Genomic DNA, 20,000 nt, shown 5'->3' with positions numbered 1-20,000 from the left:
TGCTTCTATCCTTATGTAAACAAAGTTATTTATAATATATGCTATAAATCAAACAATTAAAATTGATTTGTTTACTGCAGTCACGACTTATCTATAGATAGATTGCAATCACGTTTTATGAAGAAATCGATTTTAATTCAGACCCACTTCTCATTTCGTCAACACTGAAAACAAAACAATCAACACTGAAAACAAAACAATCAACACTGAAAACAAAACAATACAAGCATTCGCTTAATAACTCTGTAGTACGTGTATAAATAAACTCATTATTTAAGGGATAACTAGATACGTGACTAACAAGAACCATATTGTATGGACATTAAAGAAATAACAGCTTTAATCATACAGAACGAAATACCAAACACCGAGCGTTTCGATCTCAAAACCCTTCTTCAGTCAATAATAAAACGAATAAAAACACACAAATACATTAATTTAAAACCAGATGATAATGTATTATTGTTGTTTGTTTTTTGTTTGTTTGTTTTTTTTTTTTATTGGTTGCCGATGAAGAGTTTTGAGCCGGGAACTTCGGTATACGGTATTTTGTTCTTTTTTTAAAGCTGTTTTATTAATTAAAAATTATTTTTTTACAGTCCACAGCTTCTAGTAGCTTAATATCACTTTGGAAATTAAAGTGAAAAATTAGGGAACTGGTTCGTGTGTAAGATAAACATCTGGAAATTTGTGTATGAAAAACAGTGCCATGAGATACAGCAGAGGGAAAAGTACTAGGAAAAAAATATATATAAATGGAGCTACTCTAATATCCTTGTCTTCATCCTTTCGTGTTCGATGTTTGATATAATGCGAAATAAACGCTTATGCTTTCGCTTACTCTTGTGAAGAATATAAATACATTGTATAAGCATTAAGGTGCCCCAGCTATTAGGTAACATATTATATGCTGTAATGGTAGCACATCTGACAGGTTTAATTAGGAGGTTTGGGTTTTGATCGTTAGTCGAGACAATGAATGTTTGTTTTGTTTGTTTTTTGTTTTGTTTTTTTGTTTGTTTGTTTTTTGTTTGTTTGTTTTTTGTTTTTTGTTGTTGTTTGTTTTGTTTTGTGTGTTGTTGTTTTTTTGTTTTTTTTTTATTGTGTGTGTGTTTTTTGTTTGTTTGTTTATTTTTTTGTTTTGTTTTTTTTTTGTGGTTTTTTTTTAAGAGGTGAGTTCTTTCTTGTATACCGTCCTTCAGAAGTGTCTGTCAAGTACTGCTTTATATCAAACACTCCCTTTCGGATTTTTATCAGTATGAAAATTAAGGCCATCAATTCACAACACCGACTTTCTGTACTTTTTGTAAATGGTCCATCACCCCTAAATGGTATTATTATATCGGGGCGAGTTAAAGGCTAAAAATAAAGATTATCGTTTGTTTTTAAAAAACCAGACAACAACAAAACAAAACAGAAATTAGAACAAAAATACCAAACAGAACTAAACAAAAAGAAACGAAACAACTTAGCCTAAGTTTAAATGCTTCATTAAGGGGTATAAATATAACTTTTTAAATCCACTAAGACTATAAATTTCGCACAATTGAGCGTTGAGCTTTTTTATATAGCGCAATATCCACTAAACGTGCTCAAAGCGCTTTACAAGGGGTCCCTGGCCAACAGCAACACTTAACATGTAGGACGAGACACGATGCCTGTTAGGCGATATTACAATTTTTTCGGACAGAGACAACTCTGTTAACGACAAGGTACTCATTTTACACATGAGTACGGTGAGAGGATGTGCGTAAAAGAGCCCTTTCCAAGAACTCAACTATGCGCCGAGCGAGGCTCGAACCCAGGACCTTCCGATCCCCGAAAGCGAGTGTCATACCACAAGACCACATAGCCGCACAATGGATCATTCATTATAAATGTTGCCTTCCAAACCCTTCCTTAGCATCTATACATCACCGCGACAAAATGGTAATACATACCGTACCGTCTTGGGGTGATGGGGTCACATTGATATGTATTGATTTTTGCTAAGGTTGAAATGCTGTGTGCTCTTGGGGATTACAAGGGCAAGTCGTGTCAGTATGCCTCTGTTGCCAGGTTCTGCTCTGTTGTCATAGTTTGTTGTTTTTTGGTCATCGGTCATTCGCCTTTTGATGCTAGTGTTATCATTATATCCACTGGGTTAGTCGATGAAGATAGTTTGATAATCTGATGTACAGTATAATAATATGAGGAAGGAATTAATTACTTCTGCCGTGCGGCTATGTGGTCGATCTTGTGGTATGACACTGGCTTTCGGATCGGAAGGTACAGGGTTCGACCCTCGCTCGCTGGGCGCACAGTTGAATCCCTGGAAAATGCTCTTTACTCACCGTACCTGGCCGTTAACAGGCGTCATGTCTAGTTCTACATGAGTAGGGTGAGAGACTCAACTATGCACCGAGCGAGGCTCGAACCCAGAACCTTCCGATCAGAAAGTGATTGTCATACCACTAGACCACATCGCCGCACAGACCACATAGCCGCATATCTAAAGAATTAGCCTTTCTGTTGGCCGTGGATCCGGAGTTTATTTTGATTTTTTGTCAAGGTACCAAAGCAACTATTGCTACACTCTGACAATACATAATTTTCTATTTTATTTTTGGACCAAACACTGTCTTTATTATATCGAAAGAATAAAATGACATTCTCCTTGTTAAACATGTCTTTAACCCTCTCCTTACCAATTATATATATAGGAAAATCACCACATTCGTTACGATACAACCCACATTTTTCTTTTGTACATCATAAAATTTAAAGAAAATGAACAGGGTGTTGTAGAGCATGTTTTGCTAAAGAAATTATGTATCGCAAGAACTATTGTGTTTGAGTGCTAAAAAAATCTATTTTTGTGTTAGTTGGGTGTGACGTTTTGAGGAAAATCCTGAAAATGACTGGTAAGGAGATATTTAAAGAGACTTAGACCTATAAGAAGTCAGTATTCTCTTCTAAGAAACTTTAGCTTTACGACTTTTTGGCAAATCTAGGAGTAATTTAAATTTGATAATTATGCGAAGTAAATGTTTTATGATTATAATGGGGGAAAGGCGATTTGTCCGTGAATAGCAGAATGGCAACCTTGGGATAGGTCGTTGGTCTTATCGTAAAGTACTTTCTGCCTCCCGAGTGTAATATCGTTTGTCTTGTTTCATCAATTTATAATGAGATGGCTATTCGGATAGAAGTTCAATGGAGAAAAGTGTGGTCATTCGTACGTTATATGAAACCGTTGACGACAAGAGGTGTAAAATGGGAGAAAAAAAAAGGTGTTGAGTTTGCGTGTGTGAATGATGAAACACGTTTTTGTTTTGTTTTTGTTTTTTCGCCATGGGTGTCTGTATACTGTATACACATTTGAAATAATGATATATTTGTATATTAGCGTTTTCCATATCCGCATAATGACAAAACGTTTTTTTTTTCACTTTGGCCAAAAAACTTTGCCATTTTATTTTTAGATTAGAATTATTATTCCCAACTTGTCGACATATCTTAAACCTGAGAATGACTAAATGACTACATTCCTCTTATATCTATGTGGTCTAGTGACACCCATTACCTAATTCGACTCAAGTGTAAAAATAGTATTTCCGGAAGGCCCTTTAGAATGTTTTAGATTGTTCTATAAAATAGTTATCTAGCTCCCTAATGGCCTATTAAAAAACGATAATAAAGGTATTTGCAATATATTGAGCATAATTAAACTCCGAAATTCTTTGAAATTGATGTTTTCATTCCATCGTTTTCTTGGTCTACCCCAAGGTCGCTTGTACGAAAATATTTGGATCATTGGGGCATTGCGTAGGGGAACATTCTGGTCAGATATCCAATTTTCTATTTTATATGATTATGGATCATTCTGTCTTATAAATTGGCTGTGTCAAACTGATTTTTACCGTGTTTGATTTGTTGGCATTTCGCGTTTTGGGAAGATCAATACAATTGTTGTCAATACAGATATTACCTTAGGGGTAATGTGATATCACTATCTGTCTCTGTGGAAGTCAGCACTAAATTGATATTACATTACATAGACTAGACTACATCTCTGTAATGATCATTGCAATGAAGGTGTTGTATTCATGACCAATCTCAATTCCATCGGTAATCCAACCAGTTTAGCAAAAATGGCTGCCTGTAGCCAGAATACTCGTTATAATATTTTAAAACAAATTTAATATTTTCCCTGTCCGAATTGGCCTTTTTTTTCTTATCTGCTTTTGCTTGCTTTTTTTCTGCTTTGAAAAAGGAATTTATCTCGGGGGGTTTGTTTGTTTTCTTAACGAGCGGAGGCTTATCGTGTGCTTAGCGTACATGCTATTTATTCAACAAATGCTGTTGCTATGGACATCTCCAATATCGACATTTTCTGTGTTGGTTGTGTCGTCTATAAACCAATGCTTACTTTTATTTTATTTTTTTTGCTGGAGCTTTGATTGCTGTTGCATCTCACTGCAATCTCGCACGATGTAGGGAATGGGCGGATATATTTGTGGTTCATTATTGTGGGTTATGTTTAATTTCAGATGCAAATCTAAATCTTGCATTACTAAAAAAAAAAAGTAGTTGAAGCTTATAACAAATTGAAACTTTATCTGTTGCATTTGAGAATCTGCGTCCGTGGACACTTTCTCATACTCCCCCCCCCCCCCTTTTTTTTTTTTTTCTTTCTTCCCTTCTGTTTCGTTAATTTTTGTTTGCTGTTGTTGCTTTTAAATGTTAGTGGAGAGGGGGGGGGGGGGGGGGGGTTGGGTGGGTGGGTGCTATTCATTCGGAAAATGGGAATATCTAAAATGATATAATCAGTATGTTGGTTGGCTGTTTAAAAAATACCCAAAAAATAACCGACAACAAAACAAAAAAAAAAACCAGCTACGATAGTATCGCCGATTTTTAGAGTTTTTGTCTCTGAGACGTTCTCTCACATTCATGCTGTTCTTGCATCACTCTCCAAAGACTCGATGCAGTAATTATGTAATTATTTGTATAGATGGTTCTAAGTGGTATCTATATATCTAGTGATATATATATTCACATTACATCCCAGGTCGATGTCTTAGGAATGGCTTTAGTCCAATGTCCTCAGCTGGAGATTAAATGGTAATCTATTGATTTTGACATCAATCAAAATGTGGGTTGATCGATGACTTAGGCTGTTCAACACGACTTCGATTCAATATTATTTTTACTGCAACCACCATCTTGTACCGTGCCAAATGTGAACAAATAAATTTATAATATTAATATTCATGGTTGCTGAAGAAGGGTGTAAAACGAGACGTCTCTCTATCTATCTCTCTCTCTCTCTCTTTCTCTCTCTCTCTCTCTCTCTCTCTCTCTCTCTCTTTCTCTCTCTTTTTTTTTTTCTTTTTTTTTTTTCTTTACATTTTCCCAACGTGAATTATCAGAGTTAAATCTCTATCTATGATTGCATTAGTACACGTGGACCAGATAAGTATGTGCCTTTATTATTTGCCAATAGGTTTACTCTACACCATATGAAACAGTATTATATTACTTTTTGTTGTTGAATGCTGTTTTTGGGGCGTATTAATACATCTTGCACATGGGTTTTGTCACAAGGTGCGTTCGCAACTCGCAATGGATGCGAAGGCCGCTTATGACCTTAAAGTGTGGAGAGGTAGACGTGGACGTTACAATCACCAACAGAACACCGTATCTGACAAGAGAGCCATTATTATTTATTTAAAGTAAAAGAAAGGGGAACAGCTCATAGTTATTGAGCAAAAGAGAATAACATTGCATATATTGACAGGAAAAATCAAAAGTACATACAAGTAAAAAGTAGTAATGCAATATAAAATTCATGTAAGTTTTAACCAAAATAAACTATACTTCACCCAGGTTCCAACCGTTCCATTAATTCCCACTAATAATGAAATTATTAATTACATATAGGGTCAAAATAAACTGTTCATATTCCGAAAGGAGAATAAAATTAATCAACAAAATTGTTCACACAGGGTGCGGTGTTCCAGCCTGTTCAAATCCAAAATTGTTCCTAATAAAACACATAGATCGAGTGTTACTTCCTCATCTTTACAAACGTTACATTGTATTTTGTTCATATTTCTCAAAAATTATATTGTTCAAAAGGGTTCAAAACACATTTACCGGGCGCTATGTCCTAGCCCCGTCAAAATTACAAAGTTCAAAGATGCAAACGCATTTACCGGGCGCTATGTCGTAGCCCCGTCAAAATTACAAAGTTCAAAGATGCAAACGCATTTACCGTGCGCTATGTCCTAGCCCCGTCAAAATTACAAAGTTCAAAGATGCAAACACATTTACCGGGCGCTATGTCCTAGCCCCGTCAGCTCTTCACGAGCACAAATTACAAAAACACAATATCGCTTAGAGCCCATAACCGGGTACGATATACAAAAATACTGGCCATATTAGGCCCACTTCGGCTACAATACAGCCTAAAACACAATGCTGGCCAACACACAGGCCCAACACATATCGCCTGAGAGCCCATATTCGGGTGCGACATAAAATACTGGCCACTTTGGGCCCTTTTCACTGTGGCTTCAACATAGCCAAACAGAATTCCAGCCAACACACAGGCTGTACAGGTCTTCCTTCTTCGACCTCAAATCGCAGACTGCCAGTTGAACATCGGCCCAAGCCGAAACATAGGACAGGGTATCTAACGGTATCTCGGTTGATGCATAAGATTGATGAGGGTGTTTTAACACTGATGGAACATGATAACCCTCCGTTCTTTCATTGCCTTCATAGTCTACACCACCCACGGCGAAAACAAGGGAGTCCCTATTCCAACACCCATCCTACACTCATAAATCATTTAATTATATGGGTTTGATTCTACCCGAGACCTTGGTGGGTAGGACAACTATCTCCCTTTGTTACCTAGAAGGCATTTCTTTACAGGTTTTGACTTTATACCAAAAAGAAAAAAAAAGCGATTTAGGATTATCGTAAAATATGCTCTTACTCTTAATGCTCTTAATTTTGGCTTAAATAATGCTTCTAATATAATTTTATTCTCTTTCTATGTTTTTCAGAAGAGTCATATTTGACCTCCCAGCGACCTCCCCACCCCATCCCCACCCCAACCCTCCGCCACCATGACTCTGGAGCGTAACGTCAACCCACCTTCCAGTATCGTCGTCATGTCTTCTGCAGCCGTCAAAGCTTCTCCCGCTGCCACAACGACCATCTCGGGTAGCGGCCATCACCACCACCACCACCACCACCACCACCACCGGGATCACCATCATCATCACAATAGTATGTCCGAACCGGACTCCCCGCCTGTACGCAAGGACGAGCCCATGTACAGCCGCAATAGCCCCAACATGTTGACCATCCTCACGGCCAGCTCAGATTTGGAATTTTCTAACAAGTGAGTATCATGAATGGCTGTTTTCTTTTCAGTTTTACGACTCTTTTATTCACTTATAGATAGGTCATATCAATGCAGAGTGGTGAATATATAAATATAAATACTCCACACCATTTCCTTAACTTCCTCTTGTACAATGTTGCTAATGTCAAGGGAGATACCAAGGTCAAGGACCTGGCATGACCCGTATCGGACCGTAGCTATCGTAAACTTATAGCTTGACACTGACCAAAACATGACGTCAAAAGACAAGTCTTTTGCCACAAAAGAAAACAAATCGTGAGCTGTATTCAACAGTTCAGCTAATGGGATCACCTGTTTCCTTGAGCTCTTCTAACAACAACTCACTAGACGCTGCACAAACCTAATAAATGACGTCAAACTCTTAAGTCCTAGTGGATTCTAGTGGCAGGCTATAAGTTAACGATGGCTACGATCGGACGCAGTCTATCTGGTGATGTTCTGTTGTTCCAGAATGTCTTTGATGTTTTCATTCCATCGTTTTCTTGGGTCTACCCCAAGGTCGCTTGTACGAAAACATTTAGGTCACTGGGGCATTTCATGGATGCTGTGCGCTTGGCTAAGAAGCTCACAACATTGCCATCCGGAAATATAACGGACCAACAGACACACAAAACTGCCTGTAACCTTGAACGGTTATAGTCTGGTTAATACAGTTTAGTGAGAATTACTCATAAACATGGATGGCTAAAAAACAATAACAAAGACCTGAGTGACGTCAACTTCGTTCTATCTGTTGGGGAACATTCTGGTCGGAAATCCAAGGTATTAATGAGGATGATCTATATTACCTTACCATGTGCTCGAGGTCATTGGTCACATTGCAAAGAGTGCTCAGTGTGGCCTACATAGTGAAAAGTGTCCACAGCTTTTGCAATATCTTACATCACGATTGGTTAGTATTGTTCCACTTGAGACATGGTATATTTATCATTTGTGCAGAAATGTCCAACCGTTGGACAGCAACAAATCGTGTGATTGATGATGACGACTCAGTTGAACGAAAACATCGATATAGATCGCTCCCATTAGCCAAAGATAAATTAATGTTCATTGTCTTGACGTTATTTTTTGTCTGGAGTGAAGACGGGAATGCAATTGGCACAAAATGTGTCCCTTGGTTTTGTCATACACATAGAACACATTTTTTTTTCAATAAGTGATCTGAGGAGTTTTGAATGATCAATCATCCCCCCGCCCCGCCCCACCCCTGGAAAGAATGAAAGCAAAGAAAGGTCAATAGGCATTTTAAAATTTACTTTTGTTATATTTATTTTCGGGGGGAAAAACCCCAACACACTTTAAATGTCATCATTTGGTTACGGTGAAATGTTCATTTTTGTCATTAATGTGTTTATTATATTGATTGATGTTCGCCCCTTTTTTCAGGTCAGAGATAGGTGTGCTCTTGTCACCTATGTGAGTGTGTATATTATACAAGGTTACCTATGATTATGATAGACACACCCTCCTTGCATATAGCCTTGTTTTCTCCGAGACTAAAATGTTCATATCGAGACAAGAAACTAAAGGTTTATTAAAACGTTATTGCCACTCTAGAAGTTTCTTGTCCCTGCATTTTAAGTCTCGGATTATATCATAATTCTTTTGGAAAGGGCTGTTCTGTCGTACTCTGCTAAAATACTTTTTTTTTAAATATATATGTGACCCATCGTCTCAAAACGGTATTATGTCTGAACGAACCATATGCCTAGAAGCCGAAATAAATGTTAAACTGGTCAAAAATATAAATTGTTGGCATTAGCACCCTTCAATATGGTATCCATTCTCCTCAATAAAACATAAAAAATCAACACAAATCTGATATTTCTGGCTATAAATTCAATTTTCAACATCTTCACCCATCCGACTTAATACCGTTTTGAGGCGAAGGGTCACATATATCTTGTCATTTTGGCCTGGAAACGTTTACATTAAAACATCCATCGATTAAATGACATCAGACTTTGTCAGAAAACTCCAAACCTGACGCACGAAATGAAGTCTTCCAGACTTTGTCAGAAAACTTCAAACCTGACGCACGAAATGAAGTCTTCCAGGCTTTGTCAGAAAACTTCAAACCTGACGCATGAAATGAAGTCTTCAAAGAAATGACAGCTTTGATCAGCTGTGGGTCGACTTGCAAATATTAATAGGATTCAATAGTCGTAACGTCACTTCCTTCCTAATGACGCATGGTAACTTAGCAACACTGGCTCTAAACTATCGGAACAATGGCGGACGCCCGTATGAATATTTCTCCGGCGAGCATAAAGGGTATCCAGAGGGAAAAAAGACACATACATTTGATCATGTTTTGACTTTTACACATTATGATCACAAGGCATATGAAAAGTTCTAGCCAGCATGAAAAATAAAAAGGAATGATTTTCTTTGTTTAGAACCAAGATGGCCGCCGTTGCCGGGAGGCGTGACATCAGACTATTGAATCGTATTGTAGGCCTGATGATAGTCGAACCCGGTTATGGGTTTGATTTAACATTGTTGTAATGGACAGTTTTTTGTGTTGGTTTGAGAGTGTATTCGATTACAACAATAAACCCAATTTTTTTAATGGGTTATCAGACCTGCATATAGATAGTATGCGCTTGGCTAAGAAGGTCACAACATTGCCATCCGGAAGTGTATAACGGACAACCACACAAAACCGTGTGTAGTAACCATGAACGTTTATAGTCTGGATAATACAGTTCAGTGAGAGTTACTCATTAACGCGGATGGCAAAAAAAAAAAAAAAAAACAATAACAAAGACCTGAGTGACGTCAACTTCGAGCTATCTATAGGTACACGTCGGTTGCGATTCATCTTAATTGATCGGTATACTTAAAGTGAACGTTTACTGGCCAAAATAATAAGAAGAAAAAAAGTTGTTTTGTCAGTGTATGCCAGTATGATCTAGCTATCGCTGCCAATGCAATCCTTTTATTTTGTTTTTATTTTTATTTTATTTTATTATCATTTTCTTTATTATTTTGTTTCTGTGCATCCCTTTTTTTTCAGTATGATTTTATTGCATTCTTACTATGACATCATTTTTCTCTTCACGTCATCAAGCTAAAACAAAAATGCCGAAAAAAAACCCAATAAATATTTGTCTAATTCAATAAGAAGTAAATAAATAAATGACAAACTATAAATCAATGAATAAATAAATGAAAAACAATAAACAAATATTTAATGAATTAATATAAAACAAATAAATGTGTAAATAGAATTAATCAACAAATATATATAAACACACGATAAATGAATTAATGAAAAATACATAGATAATAGAGATGTGTATGAAAAATAAACTAAAAATCGAAAAATAAATAAATACTAAGAAATAGATGGTAGTACGTTCAGGAGTATAAGGACAGAATATCCACTTTTTGTTTGGACCCATTGAAACAGAATCCGAGCGTTGTCTTCATTCAGTTACAAATACAATTTCATCCAAATCATATTATCCCAGTTTAACGATGATGTTTCTTTCCTTTAAAATAATATTTTATTTCTCTCTCTGACTTTCTTTTGTCAACATTTTTTTTAAAAAAAAAGAAAGAAAGAAATGCATTTCTTCATTATGAAATACAGTAGCTGAATTAAACGAAGCGAGTAGACCTTATTTTTTTATATTAAGGTGGCTACTATGTGGTCTTGTGGTATGAGACTTGCCTTCGGATCGGATGTTCCTGAGTTTGAGTCTCGCTCCTCCCTGGGAAAAGGCTCTTCACTCACATTCTCACATCGTACTCAGGTGTAAAACGAGTACCTTGCCGTTAACGGCGTTGTCTCTGTCGGAATGGGTTTTTTTTTTTGTAATATCGCCTAACAGGCGTCATGTCTCGTACTACATGCTCACGTTTAGTGGATATTGCGCTATATAAAAACAAAATTTTCTCTTTGATTTGTTGGGTTTTTAAAAAAAAATGTTTTCGAAGGATTGTATGCAAATGGGATATTAATTTCAACACGACAAAAGAATTCTATTGACTAATTCCTGAACTTCGAACAGCCATATTACCACTCCTCCTTGGTTTTTATTTTCAATATTTATAAGTTATCTTCATTATGATTTGGCATGGTATCATAAGCACGTTATTCTCTCTCTCTCTCTCTCTCTCTCTCTCTCTCTCTCTCTCTCTCTCTCTCTCTCTCTCTCCCTTTCTCTCTTTCTCTCTCTCTCTCTCTCTCTCTCTCTCTCTCTCTCTCTCTCCTTATCTCCCCCTCCCCCCCCCCTTTTTTTTTCCCTCCGCTATCTCTCAATAATTAATCATCATGGGTCACAATTATATGGGGTATAATGAAGAACCCGTTCCATTAGGTGACATTTCGAAACTGAATAATATGTACAAGCTTCTTCATCTCACAAAAAAGAAGGCTTTTAGCAAACCCACTCACCGAACAACGTCTACAATCATCATTAATTAAGCCTCCCACGCTGATATCCTTTTTTGTTTCGTTACTTTTACTTTTATCATTCCGTTATTTTCTTATAAATTATTTAACGGGTGTTTTATTATTGTTTTTAAATTGTGATATTTAAAACAAATTAAAAACTTAAGGAAAATAAGGATATTGACCTTTTTCTTTCGTTTGATTAAATGCACAAGCAAAGCTTCATGATTTTGTTGTTTTTATTATTTATTCATTTTTGTTTGTTTTTGTTTTTCTTGTTGGTTTTTTGTTGGGTTTTTAAAAAATTATTATTTTTACATTATTTTTAAGGGATACTTCCTCTTGATTTTATTCGGTTTGTATTTTCATTTTTCTCTTTATTTCGCTCGGCGCATAGTTGAGTCTTTGGAAAAAGGCTCTTTTCTCATATTTTCTCACCGTACTCGGGTATAAATGGGTACCTGGCCGTTAACAGCGTTGTCTATGTCGAAAAAAAATTTGTAATATCGCCTAACAGGCGTCATGTTTCGTTCTACATGTTACGTGTTGCTGTTGGTCAGGGAACCCTTGTAAAGCGCTTTGAACACGCTTAGTGGATATTGCGCTCTATAAAAGCTCATTAAAAAAAAAATTAACGATACAAGCAATTTCCAATATCCAGGTCCCCATTTAAGTGGATTGTTATTATCGATTTTTGTTTGAAACCAGCTTTAATACAGCTATGGAATTTTTATAATGGAATATATTGCAGCCTACATGTTAAAGAAGTTATGATTTGATACTTTTTTTAAGGTCGAAATATTAAGTACGATTTATTATCTTTTCCAGAAATTTTTATCCTAGGCATTTTCTTATTGATAGATCTAAGTAAATTATACGTTTTATTTTTTGATTTCACTTTGTTGAATGTCAATTTCATTTTGTAAAACGTGCATAGTTAGTGTGTGCGACTGTTGTGTGTGTCTGTTTGGCTCGGTACGAGTGTGTTTATGATTTGACAAGTATATTGTAAAGCGCTTTGAGGCTTCGGCATTTAGCGCTATAAAAGAACACTTTATTATTATTATTATGATTATGATTATTATTATTATTATTATTATTATTATTATTATTATTATTATTATTATTATTATTATTATTATTATTATTATTATTATTATTATTATTATTATTATTATTATTAAGACAGAGAGGAGAACATAATGAGCAGCTTTAATCTTTTCAGAGAGTCCAATAGCTCAGTTGATAGAGCACTCTCTTCACACTCAAAGGGGCTGAGATCGATCTCAGGTGAAGTCGAGAATTGTTTTTTTTTTCTGGCTCCCCTGTTCATTTGGCAGTGATAGAATAGCTGGGCCTGTTACGTCTAGCGGAAAGTACTTTGCGATAGACTAACGTCCTATCCAGAGGGAAGCAAGTAATTAGCTTTGTCCGTTTCACGTTATAGAAATCAGGGAACTAAAGTCCGGCCCCATGGGCCTTATGGCTCTGAAGGACAACTGGTTATCTTTCCAAAATAAACCATATCGATTTTTGTCTAAAATACTATGTGTTTGAGTGTGTGTTGTGTGTATGTATGTGTGGGTGTGGGTGTTTATTTGGTTTGGCGTCCCTTACCTACCAGTTTTCTCTAAATTCTATATGTTACAGATTTGGGACAGGACTGTCCCAGGACAGACCTGTCCTAGTGCGGAAGGGGTGTTATTGGTATATCTATTACTTTGTTAGTTAAATTTACTGTAATGTGTGTGTGTTTTTTTGTTTTGTTTTTTTTTTGTTTTTTTGTTTTTTTGTTTTAAAAAAAAATAATTTGTAGTTTTTTTTTTGTAAACAGTTTATCAAACCTATTCATAACCCCGCCTAACTGGAATGTAATATATTTGCTGTCCTTGTAATATTAAACTGACATGCCGATACATTATATTTTGTTAAAGCCACTTATTAATACAATTTTTCGTTTCTTTCTTCTCCCACTCTTACCCCCCCCCCCCTCTTCCTCCTCATCCATGAAAACATTGCCACACACGTAATATCAAAACCCTCTACACCCTCCTCCTCTCACCCCCCGATTTTAACACGACCTCGACTATGATGGCAATGATTCTGACACGACAACCACCACCACCACAAAACGACGACGATGACGATGATGATGATGATGATGATGATGATGATGATGATGATGATGATGACCACCACCACCACGACGACAACACCAACAGTACCAGCATGCTTCACGTAATGACCACAAGTTCCGACGTTGAATTCACCAACAGGTAAACAGATTTATCACAATAATAATATTATTATAAAGCTACTTCCATACCTCACCATGTTCCATGAGTTGTATTAATTTATCCCCAGCAGCTGGTCATAATATAATTTAACAAAGTTTCAAAGAATTTTTAATCTTCGGCTTTCGCCAATAATTCATACTGTTTGATGACAACATACATGAAAGTGAGAAAAAATTCGTCCTGTTTCTTTTCCATGTGGTGTACTGTATAATCAGCTTATCGCCTTACAACATCCGCTATAGTCAGATACCCATTTACACCTGAATCGAGCGGGGTAAAATTATATCGCCTAGTCCGAGGACCCAGATGTTCTGATATTTCAGATGATAGTAACGTTACATCGAGGATGGTGAGAGGGAACTAACAATGTGTTACTTGCTATATTTATGTTTTGTCAAAAATGATTCCTAAGAGAGCTTGCAACACACACACACACATACACACACATTGCACACACACACATACACACACATTGCACACACACATACACACACACTCTCACACTCACACACATACACACAGACACACACACACTCACACACACACAAACACATACACTCACACACACATACACACACATTCACACACACACACTCACACACCCAGACACACACACACACACACTCACACACACACTCACACACACAAACACACATTGCACACACAGAGGATCAAAAGGATGATAGCTGGGTTCTTGAGGCATCAAACAAAACCTTATCTATAATGCATGAAGCTAGCGGGATAATGGACCAATTAATTATTGATTTCTTGTTGAACTATCTGCTGATATCCTGGGTGGACGGATCGAGGGAAATTTTAAAGGCAGGCAGGGAAGCAGCGAGGCACAGCGGTATCCACACTGTTAAGAAACTGCAATCTAACTCCAAATGAAAATCAGAAACTTTATTCTTGAAAACAAAATATACAACTTTGTCTACTTAGACCTATAGCTAAGTTTGGATACACAGGCCGCGATTCTCTCTCTCTCTCTCTCTCTCTCTCTCTCTCTCTCTCTCTCTCTCTCTCTCTCTCTCTCTTTCTCTCGCTCTCTCTCTCTCTCTCTCTCTCTCTCTCTCTCTCTCTCTCTCTCTCTCTCTCTCTCTCTCTCTCTCTCTCCACCCCACCATATGATCATACTCATACAAGTAGTCACACACACACACACACACACACACACACACACACACACTCACACACACTCGATACTAATTCTACATAATAATACGACAGGCGTTCTAGGTCAGTTAATCGTTGTGATGAAAGCATGAAGACCGCCAACCGCCTTTGTGATCCGATCAACGCCTGTCATTTATCAGCATTAGTCCTGGAATACTCTTTTTGTTTATGACCATGTAGAGAAGACATCGATTCTACGAATATTATTGTGTCATCACCCTCTCCACCACTCACCCACCAAGTCAAACTCTTCTTTCTTCCTTCCCTTTCCTCGTTCTCCTCTCCCCCCCCCCCCCCCCCCCCCCCCCCTTTCTTCCCTCTTCCCTCCCGCCTTTGCCTGGACTCGCATCTTTATTTCTTTTATATTTTCCCTTCATACACTTTGACTTATTTCTCTCCCTAACCTCCCCTCTTCTCCCTCTTCTTTTTTATTATTACCCTCTTCCCCTCTATGTCTATCTATCTATCAATATATCTATCTATCTATCTATCTATCTATCTTTCTATCTATCTATCTATCTATAAATTATAAAAACGAAAACCATGAAATAATAGTGCTCAACTTGTTGATAAAAGGAGCTAAAATATTTCAAGTATAATTATGATCAACGTCTACAATATTGTTTCGAGCATTCGCTCTCATCAGGAAGTGATGAGAGCGAATGCTCGAAACAATATTGTAGAAGTTGATCATAATTATACTTGAAATATTTTATCTATCTATCTATCTATTTGCCTATATGTCTGTCTGTTTATATCTGATTTATCTATCTATATGTCTGTCTATCTTTCTATCTGTATGTCTGTCTATCCATCCATCTATCTATCTATCTATCTATCTATCTATCTATCTATCTATCTATCTATCTATCTATCTATCTATCCGTCTGTCTATTTATCTATCTGTCTGTCTATCTATATGTCTATCCATCCATCTATAGCTTAATATCATTCTTCCTCTCTTTCTCCTCTACCAGTCTCCCTCTCTCTCCTTCTCTCTCTCTCTCTCTCTCTCTCTCTCTCTCTCTCTCTCTCTCATTTCCGAAGGCAATGAATTACCCCAATTTGATAATCACTAGGGAAGCACTCACATCGGGTGTTTCCAATACAATTAATAAATATTCTATTTGATTAGAGCTGGGCGAGGAAGAGAGAGAGAGAGAGAGAGAGAGAGAGAGAGAGAGAGAGAGAGAGAGAGAGAGAGAGGGAGGGAGGAGGCCTATTCATTTATCTCAGAGGTCGTTGACTGATATTCTCACAGCTATTCACCACTACTCGGTCATCGATTTTGGTCCCTGCTCTATTGAGGAAATAAACAACAACAACAATAACAACATAGCATCAACAACTAACACAAACAGCAACAACATCTACAACAACAGCAACAACAACTACGACAACAACAGCAACAACAACAAAAAATATTTTTGTTAAAACAACCAATAAACAAAACAACATCAAAAACAAAAGATATAAACCAGGAACAACAACACTTATTATCATCATCATCATCATCATCATCATCATCATCGCCGTCGTCCTTATCATGATTATCTTCATTATCAATAGTAATTTCCACTTTGTTAAGATGATCTAAGGGTTTGTTTGTTTGTTGTTATTGTTTTCGTTTGTTTGGGGTTTTTTTTTTTTTGGGGGGGGGGGGGGGTCTTATTCTTTTTTTGTTTGTTTTGTTTTTGTTATTAAAATTAAAATCTGAGTAAAAGACATTTCAAAAATTTCTTTTGGTCAGGAAACTTTACACCGTACAATAACTGATTTCCTTTCCCTTTCTATTCCAGCATGCTCCGTCTTGAACACGACCAGGACAAGGCTAATCACCTGACTGCCGCCAACACCACCACAGGGTTCAAATCCTCCTCATCCTCTTCTGTCGTGTCTCCTGGCCCCACCACAGCCCACTCGGCACCTGCTATCCCCACACACAACGGGGAAGGGGTCAATGTGGGATATAGGTAGGCTTTTAAAACATTTTTGTTGTTGTTGTTTGGTTTGGGTTTTTTTTTGTTATTTTTTATTTGGTTTTTTTTTTTGTTGTCGTTGTTGTTGTCTTTTTTTTTTTTTTGGGGGGGGGGGGGGTTTTTTTTTTTTTTTTTTTTTTTTTTTTTTTTTTTTTTTTTGGGGGGGGGGGGTTTGGTTTTCTTGGGTTTTTTTTTTTTTTTTTGGTTAAATTGAATTTTGTATAGTGCTTATTCATAGTTCAAGATTTGAACTGATGACTAGGCCTTTTGGCCTCTTATCCAAAAGGCAACAAACAATTGTATGGTCTGTATAAAGCTAGAGAAACCAGGATAAACTCCAACTCTATAAGCCTCCTCCTCCTCCTCCTCCTACTTCTCCTCTTCTTCCTCCTCCTCATCCTTCTTCTTCTTCTTCTTCTTCTTCTTCTTCTTCTTATTATTATTATTATTATTATTATTATTATTATTATTATTATTATTATTATTATTATTATTATTATTGTATATCTCTTATCTACTGTCTCCTACACCAAACAGAACGGGAACAGAGAGAGGGTTCTTTCAAGGTCTTCTGGGATGTCTAAGACCTGTTTGGACAATCCTGGGGAAAGCTGCCGCCTCGGAACTCAAACCGCAGGGTAAAGGTCAGTATCCCCCCTCTCCTTACTGGATACTGTTAGTCATATTTTTTAAAAATTAAAAATTTAATAAAGTATTTTTTTTTCAAATTAAAATAGTATGCCCTTTCGCAACGGCACCATGACATCCCGTCGCTTAGGCATTCCATGAAGGAATATATTATAGATAACGAAGTGGCTAGCCATACTTAAGGCAGGACGCCTAGACTGGCAGGCTAGCAGTCATTAAGTTACGGCTAGCGTTTTCCTATTGGATAAATCATCAAACAGGATGTCTGAGGTCAACAGGAATCACCCGTGTTGTCCAAAGTATTTAGTTGAACACGTTATAGATACGTTGCTAAATACATAAACGAATAACTGATATATAGATAGATGAGTTAATGACGAATTGAATATGTAAATAATCCTGATCATGATAATATTTTTTTTTGTTTTTTTTTTTTAGTCATTCCATAATTGTGAGACATTGGTATTAGCATCCCATAGCCTAGCACTGAGGAATTCTTATAAATAGATTACGTCCCGCTAGAAAAAAAATATGTTATTGTAGTCTTTGTCTTTTTTTTTTTTTTTAATGTTTTAATTTTGTTTTTGGGAAGGGGGGAGGGGAGGAGGGGGGTGTTGTTGCTGTTTATGTTTTTTTTTTTTAATTATTATTTTGCTCTTAAAAAACAGTGCTTCATGTATTTGGATGTTTTAAAAATGTCGATGAATTATGTTTTTGACGATTTTAAGTGATATCGAAGTCACTTCTTACTTTCAGCAAATCATGCTTCCCCCCCCCCCCCCCATTATTGTTGTATTTTCTGTATATTTTAATTTTATATATATATATATATATATATATATATATATATATATATATATATATATTATATATATTATAAAATATAAATTGTCACTCACATTATATGGCCGAGACGTTCGTTTCTGTGGCTTTGTTCCACGTCCTCAGTCGGCATAATATATTTTATATTAGCTCTAACCATCATTATCGAGCACTTTCGTACTTACGAGTACCCACCAACACTCATAAATATATATATTTCTGATGAGAGCAACGCTCGATAACAACGTTGTAGAAGTCAAACAATCTTAATTATCTTTCAAATGTTTATAAATAGCTCCTTTTATCCTAAAGTTGAGCACTATTATTTCATGGTTTTTGTTTTTATAATTTATATATATATATATATATATATATATATATATATATATATATATATATATATATATATATATATATTAAATATATATGTATAAATTGGATATTGCATGTCTAACCAGATGACTGGGAGATTCCATTTGAGAGCATTACAGACTTGGAATGGCTCGGAAGTGGAGCTCAGGGTGCTGTCTTCCTTGGGAAATTGTGTAACGAGGAAGTGGCCGTGAAGAAAGTCAGGGACGTCAAAGAAACTGACATCAGAAATTTAAGGAAACTCAACCATCCAAACATTGTCTCTTTCAAGTATGTTTTATTTTCTTTACTACTTTGACTTTGATATGAAATATACAATAATTTAAGATAGGTCAATAGTTAGATTTACTTAGGACACTTTCACATCCAGGCATTTGGTGAGACTGAAGTAACCTATACATTAAGTGAGACTGAAGTAACCCAAACATTAGGTGAGACTGAAGTAACCCATACATTAAGTGAGACTCAAGTAACCCATACATTAAGTGAGACTAAAGTAACCCATACATTAAGTGAGACTGAAGTAACCCATACATTAAGTGAGACTGAAGTAACCCATACATTAAGTGAGACTGAAGTAACCCATACATTAAGTGAGACTGAAGTAACCCATACATTAAGTGAGACTGAAGTAATTGGGCATTGAGTGAGACTGAAGTAACCCAAGCATTGGCTAGATTAATGTGTTGCAAAGTGAGCAATAATAGATATATGTCTTGCTCAAGGAAAAAAAGTGAGATACAAAAAGCAGGGCAAAACTGGTATACTGGTGATAGGGCAATGTTGTGATTCTTCGCTATATCGTCGATTACAAAATCACATGATATTTGTGATAAATGACAGTGAGAAATGGATATTTTAAAATATGAAAGTTTGGAATC

The 20,000-nt window shown here is 36.4% G+C and overlaps 1 protein-coding gene across 2 annotated transcripts in view; it reads left to right on the top strand.

Moving 5' to 3' along the window:
- LOC144958477 (uncharacterized) overlaps positions 1-20,000 on the top strand; it is an 85,324-nt gene that overhangs the window by 55,732 nt on the left and 9,592 nt on the right. For both annotated transcript variants that reach the window (XM_078890455.1, XM_078890454.1), the window contains 5 exons: positions 7,059-7,399; positions 14,048-14,101; positions 17,098-17,271; positions 17,815-17,921; positions 19,206-19,389. In XM_078890455.1, coding sequence (XP_078746581.1) covers positions 7,122-7,399; positions 14,048-14,101; positions 17,098-17,271; positions 17,815-17,921; positions 19,206-19,389 — 797 coding nt within the window. In that variant the 5' untranslated portion in view covers positions 7,059-7,121. The remainder of the gene's footprint in view (positions 1-7,058; positions 7,400-14,047; positions 14,102-17,097; positions 17,272-17,814; positions 17,922-19,205; positions 19,390-20,000) is intronic.

Source organism: Berghia stephanieae, chromosome 13, assembly GCF_034508935.2.
Source record: "Berghia stephanieae isolate SIO BIC M18660-M18661 chromosome 13, UCSD_Bste_1.3, whole genome shotgun sequence".
NCBI classification, from domain to species: domain Eukaryota; kingdom Metazoa; phylum Mollusca; class Gastropoda; order Nudibranchia; family Aeolidiidae; genus Berghia; species Berghia stephanieae.
This window is presented reverse-complemented; position numbering and strand designations above follow the sequence as displayed.